Raw genomic sequence first — 16,414 nt, 5'->3', positions numbered from 1 at the left:
ATTCACATTTCTTGTTACTCATTAATATATTACTCCCATCATAATACCAACAATATTTGTCTTGAATCAAACAATATACAAACACTCAGAAAATCTTTATGCACTTCCCCAACAAGTCAAATGAATCCTTTATAACACAGAGAAATATTTACCTTAAAAGTCACTGTTGCCTTGGTACAGTAAAATCCAACTGAAATAATAGGATCCTTGAGGGACTGAGATTTCTGCTGTTCTGCTGTTCCATCATCAATTCCACTAGAATCATTCTCTTCATCATCATAACTCACAATAGCAGGAACAAAAGACCAAGCCCAAGAAACCCATCCTTGCTGCTGGTCATCATCTTGATGTAAATAAGGATCTTGACTAGTATACTGCGCAGGATATTGCATTACTAAGCTTGCTTCATCATCTGTGCCTTTTAAAACAAAAACCTAGTTAAATTTCAGATAAACCATATTTGAAAATTTATTTATTAAACTCAAATTTATGGTATGTGAAATTTATCTCGGACAGTATTCCACATAGCATTCACTGGTACTTGGCTTATAATCAAAGAAAGTGAGTAGAAATTTTAAAATACTGAATATGAGTTTTCAAACACTTCTTTGATTCATTAACATTTTCCTCCAAAAAAATATTAAGGGTCTTAACATTTTCCTCCAAAAAATATTAAGGGTCTTTGCCATAGTTCTAGTATCACACATCTGCAGTGAGACCAGAATTTGCCATCTATACCACAAGCTTTCAAGGCTTCTTCCATTAAAAACCTTCTAAAGCTGCAAAATTAAACCTTACTAAATAATGATATATTATGATCTTGTAGTTTCCAATTTTAAAATAAAATTTAAAAGTACTTCAGTTGCAACAGCCTAATGCAAAAAAACGTAAATACAGCACAGATAAAAAACTTAAGGTTGCAGACCTCCTTCGTTTAAAACTAAGCTTTTCAAATATTCTAAGATACAAATTTATCTACGCTCAAAAAAGTTGGTATCCATCTGTGAGCCAAAGTCAAAATGTTGGTCTTCTGTGAAAATTATTAGAGATAGCACACAGAGCAAAACAAGAACTTCCCCCAAAGACTCAAGTCTAAGACTCATGATCCAAACAGGTAGGTAAAACTGCATGTACAAAGAGCACAAAAAGCTTTTATCTGGTTTCATCACCACTCTTATGGGACTCACGAGGGCTATTAAATACTTCAGAATTACTACAGGCAGTACAGGATGCAGTACTGTTCCTGTAGGTGAAGGATATGTTTAATGAATCATTTAACTGAGAACAGAAATAGGCATATTCAATTTCTATTTACCTATTTTTAAGCTCAGAGGTCCCATTCTTACAAGTTTTAGACCTTTTTAGTCTAATTAGTCTTTAGCCTTTTACTCTATTTATACTTGCATACTGGAAGAAAGAGTAATAAAAAACACTCATGAGAATTCTCTGCACATGCTCAAGAGGCAAGGACACCTCCTCCCACAAAGGCAATGCAAGTTTCCTTTCTGCTCTCTTCACAGAAGTCTCAGGGATCAGATTTCAATCCAAACATAAATATTGAAACACAGCAAATACAGAAGAGGTGCATGTAAAATCTTGGAAAAAGCCAAGAGGAAGAACTGTCAGCCATAGAAGGAAAAAAACTGATAAGAAGCATGATTCAAGTAGTTAGCACAGACTGGTGTTGGCAAGCACAAAAGAAATGGTGGAAGGTCTGGCAAAAACTGAAAAAAAGGCGCATGTGTAGACCCTGGGCCATCCATAACATTTGGTCTACTTGGCCATAAAATTCAGCCATCATTTAGCATACTCCTCTCGGCAGTACACAGAGACAACACCAAAATATGCCAAGTAATAGTTTGGATTATATTTTTTAATATTTTGGAAACCATTAAAATCAGCACCATTTTAGCCTGGCTCCTCTATCTATGTACTGTGAGACAGAAAATTGAAGAGGAAGATGTATCTATTTTCTATCACTAAATTAAAACTACTACAGCCACTATATAACCACCAAACTTCAGAGGAAATGCCTACCAGCCTCATAAGCAACACTCAACATCCTCTAAACACTTCAAATATAAATACAATGTAAATTCCTTTATAACAAGGAATATATGAAGGGGAGTATGTACTTGGGAAACATAAAATCTCTTTGCTTTGAATTAACTACACTAACCACTTCATCACCTGCAAACATATAGGATAGTGAACCATAATGACAAAAACCCTATTTCACATACATGAGTTTGTTAAAGGACAAAATGTTACTCTGCATCAGGATTCTATAGCCACTCTTTCTAGCCATCCACAGCGAGTTCACATTGGAACAATCCTGATCCATAACGCAGGGCAGTGATTCCAGTTAACAAATATATTTTATATATATTACAAGATTGCAGTGTGACTGCATCTCATTGTTTGCATGTTCAAATCAAGTTCGATCTTCAGAAATTTACTTTCTTTTGAAGGGTTTGAGGTATTTATCTGTAATAAGAGTCTGGGAACTGGTATCTCTCAACATAAATCTGGAATTAACCCAGTAGAAAATTACCCTCTTGGTACTTATTTATTTGTTTATTTATTCCTCTGTCTGCATTAGTTTTCAGCCAGGCACAGGTGATCCAGCTTAGCCTGTGGCTACACGAATACAAGTACTGGCACTAGAGGAAGAAGGAAGAAATGCATCACTATCCCTGCTGGCAATAGCACAAATTTTCATCTCATTGAATCAGCCATGAAACTTCATGAGCGAAATTTAGTACATACTTCAAGGACAGAACTGAAGATGTTCATTCTTGTATCACTAAATAATATAGATGATTTCCTCATTCAGAATTTGACTGCTATAAACTGAAGAAGGCACTGCAAACTGACAATTAAGACACTGGAAACAAGCATAAATGGAGTGACCATTTAGCCTCTGCGTAGCAAAATATTTTGCAGTGAAGATAGAAATGGGCTTCTAAAACTACTTCTACATCTCTGGCTTGGCCATCCAACAATTGCCATCTGTCTTGTGCTCCGAAGGAGATAGTTCTGTCAAATACATATGCTCATATAATCAAGTACAATGATCATGTTAGAGCACAGCATAGCTGAACAAAAATTGCGTAGGAAATTACGGATTTCTTCTTTTGCAATCTTACTCTAATCACTGACCCCTCTGAAAAATCTTGTGTACAACAGTGTGAAGTTACATTATATTATTTCTTTTTTAGATGGCTGTTTTATGGAAAGCTAGTAAGTAATATTCACATTTGTTCAAAAGAATGCAAATGGGATTGATCAACAGCAATTGCAATTCAATCTTCCTGAAGGTATACATTAAAAATAAGGATGATGGGATGGATTACCAAAAATTTTACACATATTTGGATGTAAGAATCTCAAATTTAATTCTAGATGCAAAAGAGACTGAATACTTGTAGGCAGATGCCTTTTAACATTAACCTTTGCTTAAACTGTATTTGTTTCACCACTGATTTCACACCTTAACCAAAAGAAGCCAAGTAAAACCCGCTTGGCTCTGCTGACTTCTGTCCTCTTCCACAGTTAAAGCTTCATTCCAGTTTTCTCATTACCCAGTTACTCTGTCTCTAATCCTTATATCTTTTTATCTGAAACTCATTGCTTACCCATCCCAGCTATTCTCATATTGACTCATACGATTTTTCTATTCTTCCTGCATCTTTCCTGTACTCAAATGGCCTTAGTTGCCTTATTGACTCCAGGAATGCAGGTATGAAATTCAAGCAACTCTAAATACATTGTAATCCTCTACAGCATGAATATTTAGCCAAATCTAGGGGAAATTTCATGCCAACAAAAGAAAGATATTCATGATACAAAGACAACCCTCTGTCTGAAAGCAGTGCTTCAGAGAAAACTCCTTCACACTTACTCCTGTAAATAGTACAAAACTTTGGTTAGATGTAATGTTATTAAAACACACACTAATCATTTTTCTAAAACCTGTATGCTTTCTAAGTCTCAGCAGAATATTAAGCCAATATTTCCAGAATATTAATTACTTCTAATCATAAGTCTTGTGTAATGAACTTCTCCTTTCTTGCAATGCAGAGTTTCTAGTGCAGAAAACCAAGCTTTAGAGAAAACAAGAGAACTATTTACAGATATCTTGTTTGCTCAGTTCCACAGAGCAGTAACATTACAGAGAATTCTACATCTGACATAAGAGTGAAACAGTTATCTGTGCCAACCAACAGTGAAGGCTGTATTTTGGAAAAAAAATTTCCACTCCTTTCATTTATCAATCGTATCTATTTCTCTGAAACCAGAGATGACAGTAACACAGAATAAAATAAGAAAAAATTATAGTCTTCTAATGCAAAATAAAATGGTATATTTCTTAAACAGAACAAAATTAATTAATTTAATAGTTTACACAAAGCTTCAAACTGCTGAAATATTATAAACTTAAGGCTAGCTTATGAGAGCTGTGTCACCTTCAAATGAAATTCCAAGAATTTTCTAGATATTGTCACGCTCTTGGGTGGTGAGATAAATCTCTCTTCCTATTTCCCCAGATTCAAATCCAATCTTGGAAAGATAACCAAAACTTCTGTCTTGAGGAGATTAAAATTAAAATAAAAATCTCTAAATAAATTCACAAAATCACAGAATATGCTGAGTTGGAAGGGACCCACAAAGATCATTGAGTCCAACTCCAGGCCCTGCACAGAATCACCCCAAGAGTCACCCCATGTGCCTGGGAAGCAGCAGACGAGAAACAATCACAAAGGTAAAGAAAATTCACCCCTCATCACTGCAATGCTCCTGAAAAGATCCTGTTGCAGCAAGTTACCATGAAAGATCACGTAGAAGAGGGAATACATGTTATATGAAAATAAAAAGCAGTTGAGACCAGACACTGTAAAAGGACAAAACTATGGAAACAGTGTAAAATAATACTTTGCCATTTCGAACAAGTTCTGATATATCTATTCTCAATCACCATTTTCAAAGAAATTAAAAAGCACACTGGCTTTTCTCTTATTTAGCTCAAATGTGGCTGCTGCCAGTTTCAAACTTGCTTATGAAAAGGTGCCTTGTTGTATGGTGTATTGACAGATAAATCCAAAGTACTCTACTGTGTCACAACTCCTAAAATGGTCTTCTTAGATCATATTTAACATCAGTTTAGTTAAGACCATCAGAATTCTTTATGGAACATAACATCAAAGACATTAAAGCACTGCATACTTACCCAGCACAATGAACTGCCTCTAACAACTGCAGACTGATGAGATACTTGGCAAGAACTAGACTTGGATATTTACATTCACAAAAAGCAAAGAAACACATGTTTTTAACATTTCTTCTTACAAATTAAAAGCTGTATTTACCTGTGATATTTCCCAAAATATCTTTCGTGTGGCAAATCAAATCCTCACTTTCCCCATCTTTGAAGTTCCCTATTTCTCCATAATAAAGAGCAATCCCAAGTTGCATTATACGTATAAACATAGGAAGCTGCTGATCAGAGATTGAAAGTTTCAAACTTTCAACTAATGTGTGAATCTATAATATGAAAAGAGAACAAAAGCAAATAATAACAACGCTCTGTCATCAGTAAAGCCCACTTTTAAACCATACAATTCCATATTCATCTGCTATGGGCATTCTGTTTCCAAAAACGAGATTTGCAACACAACAGAAGGCAAAGGGCTGCAAACAATGAAAACATTCACTCTTTGGGAGGTCACACAAGAGATCTTCAGTTGAAAAGTCAAGTGTAACATGTTTACACATACAGAAACACTTTTGTATTTGTTTTTTAAAGTTGATGCTGACAAAATTTCTCACATATAAGTGATGTAAGAGCATCTGATTAAACTTTTCTTTTCATTATGGAGTTTCTTTAAAATCTCTGCATGCTAAAGAAACTCTAGATATACTGTTTTAATATACAAGGTCCTTCATTTTGATTCTTTCCCACTCCAAACTTTGTTCCAAGTGGCCAAGTAATGAGGGGAAGAATTAATTCCAACTGAAGTGCAGAAAACTGGCTCCTCTGAATATTCCATTTCAAACATGCAGTTAACATGCTTTTCACTAAATGAAAGAAAGCTTTGCAAAGACTGTAATTATTGGGATGAAAACTTATCCTTCTTTAAAATTTTAGCTGTAAAACAGCTATTTTGTGTATGAGCTTATTCTGTAAAGACAAAGCCAAACAACATAAGAAAGCTACCTTTCATTAAATAAGAGCTGCATAAAATAAAATTATTGTAACAAAATTACTGTCTAACATTAGGCATACTTTTAACTCCAGTAAGTAAACTATGTGCAACATAACCAAAACCAAAATCAAAATATAAACTAAAAAAAGAAGTTAAAACATCTTGGAACAAACTAACACCTGCCTTAAAATAGGGCAGAGGCAAAAAATGGCCAACAAAGATGGCCAGAGAAGTTTATAGTCCATCATAGTGCATTTTAGCATGAGTTTTCTTTTAGTCCAGTATCCACTAAAAATTGTAAGCAATAAAATAACAATCATCATTTTTTACAACTATATAATTTTAAAATATATGGAAGACTGTCAGCATTTACATTGAAGTGCGCTGTCAGAGACTTGTAATTTGGCCACAAACTTTTGCTCTCCAAACTTAGCATATAGGATGAGCTAGTACAGATTACTTCTCCAAAATTAACAGAACTCTTTGGCTACTTAAGAATAAGGCTTTTTAACATTAGGATTTACTGTGTATATGCAGCAGACTGTCACCACAGAACCTAAGCCTGTAACTGATAAGCTAAAGACAGTCATATGAAGAATCCTTATCATCACTGGAGTTCATATACATTGTGAAGTTAAGGCACAATGTTAAAAGTCCTAGTATCATTGAATACACAGCTCCTTGTTTATAAAACTCAAAATAGGCAAACTTCCAAAATTGCTACCTATTCTGAACAAAGGAGGGGGAGGAGAAGCTTTTCTTTCTAGTATGAAGAATCAGTCTTGGCATAAATCAAGATCCACACATGAAAAAGAAGCTTCTGCAAACATGCATACCACCAGGCATTTGTGTGCAGCATTTTGTGACTCTTCTTAGCCGGATAAATCCTCATATGGTCATTGCCATATCCACAAATCCTGAAATTTGCTCAAAGTAACCAAATGCTTACAGTTCCCACACAGTAAAGTAACCAAAGGCATACAGGGCACTTGACAAACTGGACACGTTGAACTCCCAGCCTCAAGTTGACAGCAGCCTAGGGCTGCATGAATCGTATCACGAACTGAGTGACACTTTTAATTGTATTCTTGAGAAATGCCCTTCAAAACTTACCTCAACATTTACCATTTTGCAGTGCATACGCATGGAGATTACTTTTTATTAACACTGTCTGCATCTTAATTTAAAAAACACCTCTCAGCTGACTAGATGGGCACCACTGGTTTCTTTGAGAGCAGGGAGGAAGAAAGACAAACCTTACATGCATGACTACTCAGAGCAGAAAAAAACAGAGTAAGGTAGTTTAATCTCTCCACCAACTCAATACTTGGTTTCTGCACTGCAAAATGTAAAGATGTCACCTAGTGTCAGATGTCTGTGAATAATATTTAATATTGCACCCCTGCTCACTAGGAGATGAGTTTGGCTTGCTAATCCATCTCACATGGTTCACTGCAGAGTGCTAATACACTGAAGTTTCTTGTTATTCATGAGAGTTGGAGCTACATTTGAAACAATAACTTAAGGCAAAAAAAATCCTTTGCATCTTATTGCAGACACCCTCAAGTATACTACTGGGGTTTTTTAACAGGTTATCTGCAGACTTTCTTTCCTCCCTTACAATTTCTTGGAGTTTTTTTAAACTCCAAGAAAAAATGAAAATATTAGAGAGCATAACTTCCTTAATTACGTGCTGTTTCTGTACATAAACTAATTGCACCATATGATCAAAACACAATTGAAAAATTTCTTTAGCTAAACACAACAGCATAAGCATTTCGTTTTACTTAAAATTCTAAAGGATATTTTGAAAAGCCTCAAAACTTCAAAAGTGAGTAGCAAAAAAATTATTTTGGATACCTACTTTAATAATTGATGGCATTTTGGAGTTGAGGTTATCATAAGTAAAATGCAGACGAGTTCTGAAAGAACATTTGTACAGCAGAGGTTCCTGGTAAAATTCAATTTTACCACTAGCATTTCTCTTATCAAGACATACTGTGCAGTCAGAAAAGTTGATCATCTTCCTCAGTACCAGATCAGTGGCTTTTAAAAGAAGTGTATAGGTTAAAAAAATACATTGCATAAGAAAAGTAAGTCATGCATACAGGTTCTTAACTAGAAGAAAGCAATAGAAGGTAGTTTTTTGGTATTGATATTTAAATCAGCAGCAAAGTACTTGCTTATGTAACTAAAGTGAAGCATTTCCTGTGTCTGACTTTTTCTGCTGAATGCACAGGAAGTGAGGACAAATTTGTTACACCCAATTAAAATTTTCACCCTGTTTGCTGTACCTTAGCTCTTTTTATAAAAGAAAAGTACTGTTTCATGTGGAAGCATACAATAAATATCATTCTCATTATTCTTCCAGAAACAATTTTGCATATTATCCCCCAAAGTTTTCTTTTGAACCTTCCAAAAGAAACGAGCTATAATAGTGATCTGTCGCGGGTTGGGTTTGTAACCGGGCGGAAACACCAATTTAGTGTGGTGGTTTGGTCTAAAATACTCATTACTGTTTATCTTCTGTGAGATAAGAATTAGGAGAAATGCAAAGCAGGCACCAAACTTGAAAGAATATAAAGAAGTTTATTAACAGACCTAAAAGAAGGGAAAAAAAAAATTATACCACCTTCAGAACTCTCCTCCTCCCCCCACCTTCCTCCCTTCTCCCACTGACAATGTAAAAAGACAACCCTTAAGATGTTCAGTCTGTTTATCACTTCCATAATAACCTTGTTCAGTCCATTTAGAAGGAGAAGTCTCTTCTTGCTCATGCTATGAAAACAGTATCACAACGAGACAGCCACCCACTTCCAAATAACTCTGTTCTGTCCATTTAGGAAGAGGAGTCTCTCTGCTCACATGTGAGTCCCTTCCCCCGACTTGCAGCTTTTCCCACAACTGCTTTCGAGGGTCCACTCTTGAAGTTTTTTGGGGTACAATTTTAAGGTTGAGCCGTTCAGAAACAAAAACAGAGGCCCTTCTCCTTCCCTGGGAGCAAAGGGTCTTCATCTGGTCCATCTCTAGGGACTGAGGTTTTCTCCTTTCCCGTTTGGAGCAAAAGTCCTCATCTGGTCCATCTCTCCCTGTCCAAACTTCTCATGAAATTACAGCTGCGTCAGCATCTGCCTATCTCAGCGCAGGTGCTTTTGCTTACGAGTTGAACACTCCACCCCCCATATCTTCATGAAATTACAACGGGTACTCTGATATATCATAGCTTCACAACAGAATTTCAGCTTTAAGCATCTCCTCTCTCTCTTCCCTCAGATTTTCAGCTCTTCACAGCAATAAAAGGGTTAATCTCACCTCGGCCTTGCAGCTTTGCAGCTGGAATGTTGAATTTTTCTTATCGAAGTGGAGAGGGGGGAGAGCCGAGCCGCTCCGGCTGCCCACGGCAAGGCAGTGGGGGGGGTTCCACGGCTGGAACAGGTCCATGGCTTCAGGATGGCCGTGGCCCGGCCCGGCCTGGCCCAAGCAGGGCCTGGCCGGGCCCGCTGGCCCCCACACGGGGCCCGCAGCCACCTGTCCCAGCACCGGAAACGAGAGAGAGCTTGGGCGGGGGGAGTTTGCCTATTCTTAAATGTGGATCACAGAGGCGGTCACAACTTTAAGTGGCCTAGAGAATTGTCCATATCCAAACTGGCCAGCTGATAGGTTCTATCAGGTGCCAGAGGAAGCTGTAAGCACCCCTTAGCAAGGACATCCCTTCCGGGACTATGCTTGATAACCTATGACATGATCTTAACATGAAATATATTTTGTGATTTTGTCATATTAGTTTGTAATTATTTTAGCCAGAACAAAAAAAATAGGTTCAGGAAAACATTAATTGAATTCCCCACTCTACCTGAAATCTTCTCTGTGATCTTAGCACAGTTACTGTGCCCTAGTTCCACCTCCATCCAATGTCAGCAAGAGCACCTAGACTTAGAGGTGAACGCTGGCAATTCAAGGACTGAAACATTCAAATACTGAAGACCAAGATAAAGAGTCAGAAGCTGGGGGCTTTTTCCCCTGAACATGTGAAGTGAAAAGGACCAGTCTTGCAATTGGTATGCTGTGCTTGCTATAGTGCAGCACATTTTACTGCCTCTCTTGTCAGCCTGTTTAGAGTTTTAAGATCATCACAAACAAGTGCAATGGAATTCCTTAACGTGCTACTGCTCATTCACAAAAATTGCCTAAGCACTCACTGCCAGCAGCAAGCACAAATTCAAATATCATCACACGATGGCAAGTGTGGGCAGAGGACTACAAACCATCTTGTATGATGCATGTATGTAAGAGCAGTGGCACATTATTATCCTTGATCATACAAGGATGCAGTAAGAATCAATCTATATTATTACAATGGGCTCATCAGAATTAAGGTAAGGACAAGAAAAAAAGAGTACAAATCAAAACAGGCAGAAATTGTCTTACTTCTCATAAAAAGAGCCATTTTATGAGACTTCTAAATTTCTGTATGAATTTAAGAGAGCCTCCACAGTTATATGTAAAACCAAAAAATATCTACTCACCAGAGATGTCCATAAATGCTCGATCCCAAAACTCATCCACTGTATAGCATTCTGCAGAAGTGATATTGACTGAGAGAACAATATCATCCTCCACATACTTTAATATGAGATTGTTGATCACAATGTTGACATTGTTTACAACACGCCTAATCAAACTCTGAACATAACCTATAAAATAAAACACATTGTTGGGAATGATAAGGAAGACATGGTAGACTCATTTATTTAGTAAAAAAAAAAAAAAAATCATTATTTCAATATGTTCCTTATTTTCAACTTGCATTCTTTTTTTAAAATCAAAATTTAAACAAACTATGTATAATTGTACCTTCTTTACCCATAAAATAACACGACTTAAAACTCTAACATTCTGTGTAGTTGTTAAGTCAATCACATCCTAGAAATGCAAGCTACTATAAAAAAAAATAGTTAAAAACTATGGCTACAATAGAGCATAGAAACTAATTAACTTTCAAACTAATTAAGGAAACAGAACACTATGGATTATTGTAGACAAAGAATTTTAACAATCACTTTTTTACTTGAGAGAGATTTAGAAATAGGTTTGGAAAAGTGAACACCAGCTGCTGGGTTACTTTTCAAGTGTGCATGTATCACGCCTAGGTACTCCCTCAGTTTTTTTATAAGTTAACTAAGCATTAACACACCTGGTACTTTCTCATTCTAAAACCTAATACATCCACATCTTGTTCAGTAGGACCCCTGTGAGGCATTTCAAAAACAATTTCTGTCAACAACCCAAATAGTAAGCACCTGCACTGAAGCCTGTTGGGAACAAATCCATTTACATGCTTTTTAGAGGTAATGTGATTGGAAAAATCATCTCATCTGGGAATTCAGAGTATGTGGCTAACACTCATATTTTTAACAATATTGTGAAGAAACTAAACACTACCCATATTCATGTCTTTCATGTATATTGGATCTAACTATGGATCCAACTCACTTGGTCTGGAAAAAAGCAAGCCTTAAAATTTCTGTTTTCAAATTTATAGCATTATGCACATCTAAAAATACATTCAATACACACTCTTGAGTTCTAGTTTGGTGACTATGCTGAAAAAAGCTAATGATACAGGCTTAAATCCACAGGCTTCAAGAGCAGTTTTCTGAAACTTGCATTAAATAAGACTCATTTATATTGACAACTTTAATTCAAATTAAAAATTAAAATTAACATCAAAACACTGTCAGAACTACAAAAATACTTAAGTTGCTACTTCCATTCTACTCTGCTTTTTCTAGGTATTCATCTTTTTCATACTCAAATATAACTTTTCACCTTAGAGTATATGGAAAGTTTTACCATTACATAAGTGATTTTCCTGAGTTCCACAACTACGAATTTGCACAGCTGACATAAGACTTTTTCCTTTTTTCAGGATTCAAAGTCAATGACCAGAAAAAGGAAATCCAGAAATGCAGTCAAATTCAGTGTTTTCAGAGCTTAGTACTGTCAGATTTCTAACATAATCTGAATTTGCTTCTTTTGCGTACCAATCTAAAACTACTGAAGAATATCTGGAATAACTTGTTTTTAAGGATTTTCTCACTGACTCCTTCAAAAGATAACATTTTTAGTTTATATGAATTCAGAAAACCAGATGTATTATTTCAATAATTAAGGGGCATAAGAGACCCATATTCATCACCAGAGTGATGTAAACTGAGCTGTATATAAACAGAAGGCAGCACAAGGCATTTAGCTCCTTTTCCTAATTTCAGCATAGAAGTATTTTTGCAGACTATTTAACTAGCAACTATAAAATTATAACCAGTTATTTAATTATGATTTTAAAGCAAGCTACTAATTTCATAGAAGAAAGTGAAGCTGTCTTGCCACAGGTCCAAAGGTTTTTCAATATTTTGCTTTCAAGGGTCTTTCAAAGGGAATCTAATATACATTTTCCTGCTGTGAATGACAAAAACATTACATCATAGAAGGAAAAAAAGGCAAGTTGTACTGATAGTTTCCAGAGGCATTCAGGAAAAGAGCAACACCATTTTCATCTGTATGTCTTTTTGGGTGAGTGCATAAAAAGAGGGAGCAGAGTTCTATCTTCCAAATAAAATAGGGGTCATGGATTTCCTAAAAACTGTCTATGAAGGTATTTCCAAGCTAGTGGTACAGTATATTGTTAGAAGTATCACACAAAAGCCAGCTTCCTGGTTAAGTTTAGCTTCAAATATATTAGAAGCAGATTTTCAGATGTGAAGAACAGTCTTTTAAGAAACTATAATTCCTACTATTCAAAACAGAATAAGAAAAACATCTGCAAGTTCACGTATAATAAAGGGTTTGCTGCTTTTCGTGTTTGGAGGATTTTTTTAAAAGGGTTTTGTTTCAAATACAAGTGGAAAAAAGCAGGTAAAGGTTACTTATACTCCTGTGATTTCTAAGAATAACACTATGAGCATCTTTGCCACTGAAATACAGGTTTTCTACGGTAAGTGAATAAAACCACCAGAAAATCTGTAGAGCTATATTCCTTCCTGAGGTGCAACACAAAATCCACAAGTATGTTTTTTTCAAATTGTCCAGAACCCAGGAGGCTGCACTGTTTATTAAGCACTACAAATGCAGTTTCAGATACAACACTCCAAAAACTTTGTATCTCTACAGTCATAGAATTGATAGCATCAGACTGGACACATCTAAACAAGTTTAGCAGGAGTCTATTGTCAGTTACATTTTTAGCTAAACTTTGCCTCTAGAGCTTCATCTCCAAGGACACTAAAACAAAAGGACAAATAAATCTTTTTTTAAAAAATACAGCACAAATATGATACACACATCCTCCAAGGACTGAAAAAAACCAACCAACCAACACCTAAGTAGATGACTCCACATCTAACTAAAGCTTAGGACATTTTACCACATAGGAGGTCTATACTAAACAGTGCTATTTGTCCACTCAAAAACAAAATCAAAGCCACCTGCATTTACAACTTTGTAGTTTACAAGAATTAATACAACTGTACTAATGCAATTTTGCCACACAGGAAGTAACTCACAAAAATCCTACAAATGTCACTGAAGGAAATAAAATCATACAATTTTTAGGTAGCCTTTGACTTTTGTTGTTTGCAGGTGTGACCCAAAGAACCGAATGCCAAGGAGCTGCCACAGCTGAAGCGCTGTCCATGGTAGGAAAAGGTTTCCCACAATTCCGAGCCACTGGAGTTTATTGGATCCCAAAGCTGTAAGAGACCCTCCAGACCTGGCTCCTCCAGTAATCATTCCAAAGCAAGATGATACTCTATAGCACAGAGTATTCCACACACTAAATTTCAATGTTGTCTTTTGATTCAAGTCAAGTATAAACTTTCTGTTAACAAAAGACAGCAAGAAAGCCTAACACAAAACTCTCATATCTTTAACCCATCTAAAATTACATGCCCCAGGAAGGCAAACTGCAATTCATTCCAGTACTCTCCAATTTTAATTTTCTGCATGAAACTTCATATCCAAATTCAGAGGCAATAGTAATCAGACACACAGCTCCTTAGACATTTTTATATCACAAAATATCTCCAAGTTCAGGATCCAAATTTCACATTCACATTCAAATTCCATATCCGGGCAAAAAAAAAAAAAAGGTGAAAATCTCTACCAGTAGATACAGAGCTCAATGAAAAACATGAATAAAACATGAGAGAGTTTGGGTTGTTCAGCCTGAGAAAGAGAAGTCTCCAGAAATACCTTATAGCAACCTTCCAGTACCTAAAGGGAGTCTACAAGAAAGCTGGAGAGGGACTTTTCACAAGGGCATGTACCAATAGGACATGGGGTAATGGTTTTAAACTGAAAGAGGGCAGGTTTAGACTAGAAAATAGAAAGAAATTCTTTATTTTGAGGCACTGGAACAGGTTGCCCAGAGACGTTTTATTCAAGGCCAGGCTGGATGGGGCTTTGAGCAAGCTGGTCCTAATGGAAGGAATCCCTGCCCATAACTGGGGGTTGGAACTAAATGATCTTTAAGGTTCCTTCCAATCCAAGTCATTCTATGATTCTATGATGCTACCTTGAACTACAAATGAGTTATGTGAATGTAAGAATTTGATGAAATGAAAAGAAAGGTTATCAGCATTAAACTACATTTTATTGTGATTTGGTTCTATTTTCTAGCATACAAGTATTTCACTAACCTTTATGTGATTTGTAGGTAGACAAAAATGTAACAATCTAACTTAAACACTGTGGCCACCTGAATAAACATTTGTATTTGAGTTAGAGAAAATACCTAACCAGCTTTTGAAATTTATGGACTACCTGGAGGTAAATCAGGGTCAGGAGAAGCAGATTGCTGAACTCGTCGTGATTTTACTGCTGATTTCGTGCTTTCTGTGGTACTGCGGTTTGTTGAACTGGAACCACAACTTTCGTGGTCTTCCGGCTAGAGGAAAAGAAAGCAATGAAGTCAACAAAACAGAAAGAAAATAAATGTGGGGAGAACTTGGTAAAGGTTCTGTAATTTCTGTTACTGTTTTTCCATCAATTCAATCCTGTACTACAGAAGTTAATACAAAACTAGCTGGACAACATAAAATTAATACTTTCACTAACTTTACTTTAAAAAGGAAACCTGTCATTTAAATATTCATTTCAATTGAATATATTTCTTCTAGCTCCATTTCTGCTGAAATGTTTCTTCAGAGACAGAGCCCTGCAGATTTCCAAAACAAGTATGAGAAACTACCTAATTGTATGAGCTTACATGCCTACTCATGAAACCACCTCACATGGTTCCAAGATGTCAGACTCACATCCTTCCTAATACCGCTAATTGAAGTTGATTCATAAAGCAAAATATTTTTGCAGACTTCTATAACAGTAAAACATGACCCCAGAAAAGATAAATGAACTGAGGGCACCTGCTCCTCTTGAGCTTCTATATAGCTCATTCAACATAAGGAATTCAGAAGCAGAAACATGGCTCATAATTACAGAATATGATATAAGCCTTACAGGATGAGAGTCGCAGACACAAGAAAACTTTAATTAGCTGAATCTAGGATTTTAAAGACACCAGTAGTATTCCCATTACATTCCAGAATGACAGTTTAACTACCAGGCTCAAGAGTAAGAAAGCCAAGAGAAGTAATGCAAATATTCTTGTAAATGTATTAAAAGAACAGGTTAAAGAGGATGCAAACACAGCTTTTGACCTAAGCCAAATTACTTTGATAGATGTAGTCTCTTGCAGAAAAAGTGAAAAATGCTTTCTGGGTCATGCCACTTATCACATCACACACTTTGCTCACAAAAAGAAGCTTTGGGAAACAAATGTCAAGTACCACAGTATGAACTATAATATTCTTAAGTCCTCTTAACACCAAAAAGCAAGCAGCTTAAACTGTGCTGGGTTTTTGTACATGATAGATCATGTGTTTCCCCACATGCTGCCTGGTATTTCTAATAATCTCAGAGAAATTACAAAAGAGAATCTTCCCATTACTTGCTCTTTGATGTGGATTTTTTTTTCCATTGAAAAAATTAAGTTACATGCAATGATACATTTGAAATACAAGTCTAAAACTTCAAAAGTAACTGAAGAAATTTTTTCCTTCCACTCTGTACTTAGAACAACAAAACCGGGAAACTTTCTGATACAATGGAAATACCATTTCACTAAGAAAAAAAAAAGAGCAATATAATCT

At 36.0% G+C, this 16,414-nt stretch overlaps 1 protein-coding gene across 9 annotated transcripts in view; it reads right to left on the bottom strand.

Moving 5' to 3' along the window:
- Positions 1 to 16,414, bottom strand: part of VPS13B (vacuolar protein sorting 13 homolog B) — a 436,854-nt gene that overhangs the window by 374,892 nt on the left and 45,548 nt on the right. For all 9 annotated transcript variants that reach the window (XM_039549957.1, XM_039549959.1, XM_039549955.1 and 6 more), the window contains exons 4-8: positions 15,027 to 15,150; positions 10,733 to 10,900; positions 8,071 to 8,252; positions 5,370 to 5,544; positions 153 to 418 (exon numbers count right to left, since the gene is read on the bottom strand). In XM_039549957.1, the coding sequence (XP_039405891.1) occupies positions 153 to 418; positions 5,370 to 5,544; positions 8,071 to 8,252; positions 10,733 to 10,900; positions 15,027 to 15,150 (915 nt within the window). The remainder of the gene's footprint in view (positions 1 to 152; positions 419 to 5,369; positions 5,545 to 8,070; positions 8,253 to 10,732; positions 10,901 to 15,026; positions 15,151 to 16,414) is intronic.

The sequence above is a fragment of the Corvus cornix genome, chromosome 2 (assembly GCF_000738735.6).
Source record: "Corvus cornix cornix isolate S_Up_H32 chromosome 2, ASM73873v5, whole genome shotgun sequence".
Taxonomy (NCBI): domain Eukaryota; kingdom Metazoa; phylum Chordata; class Aves; order Passeriformes; family Corvidae; genus Corvus; species Corvus cornix.
The sequence above is the reverse complement of the archived record's forward strand: the minus strand, read 5'-3'. Positions and strand labels throughout refer to the sequence as shown.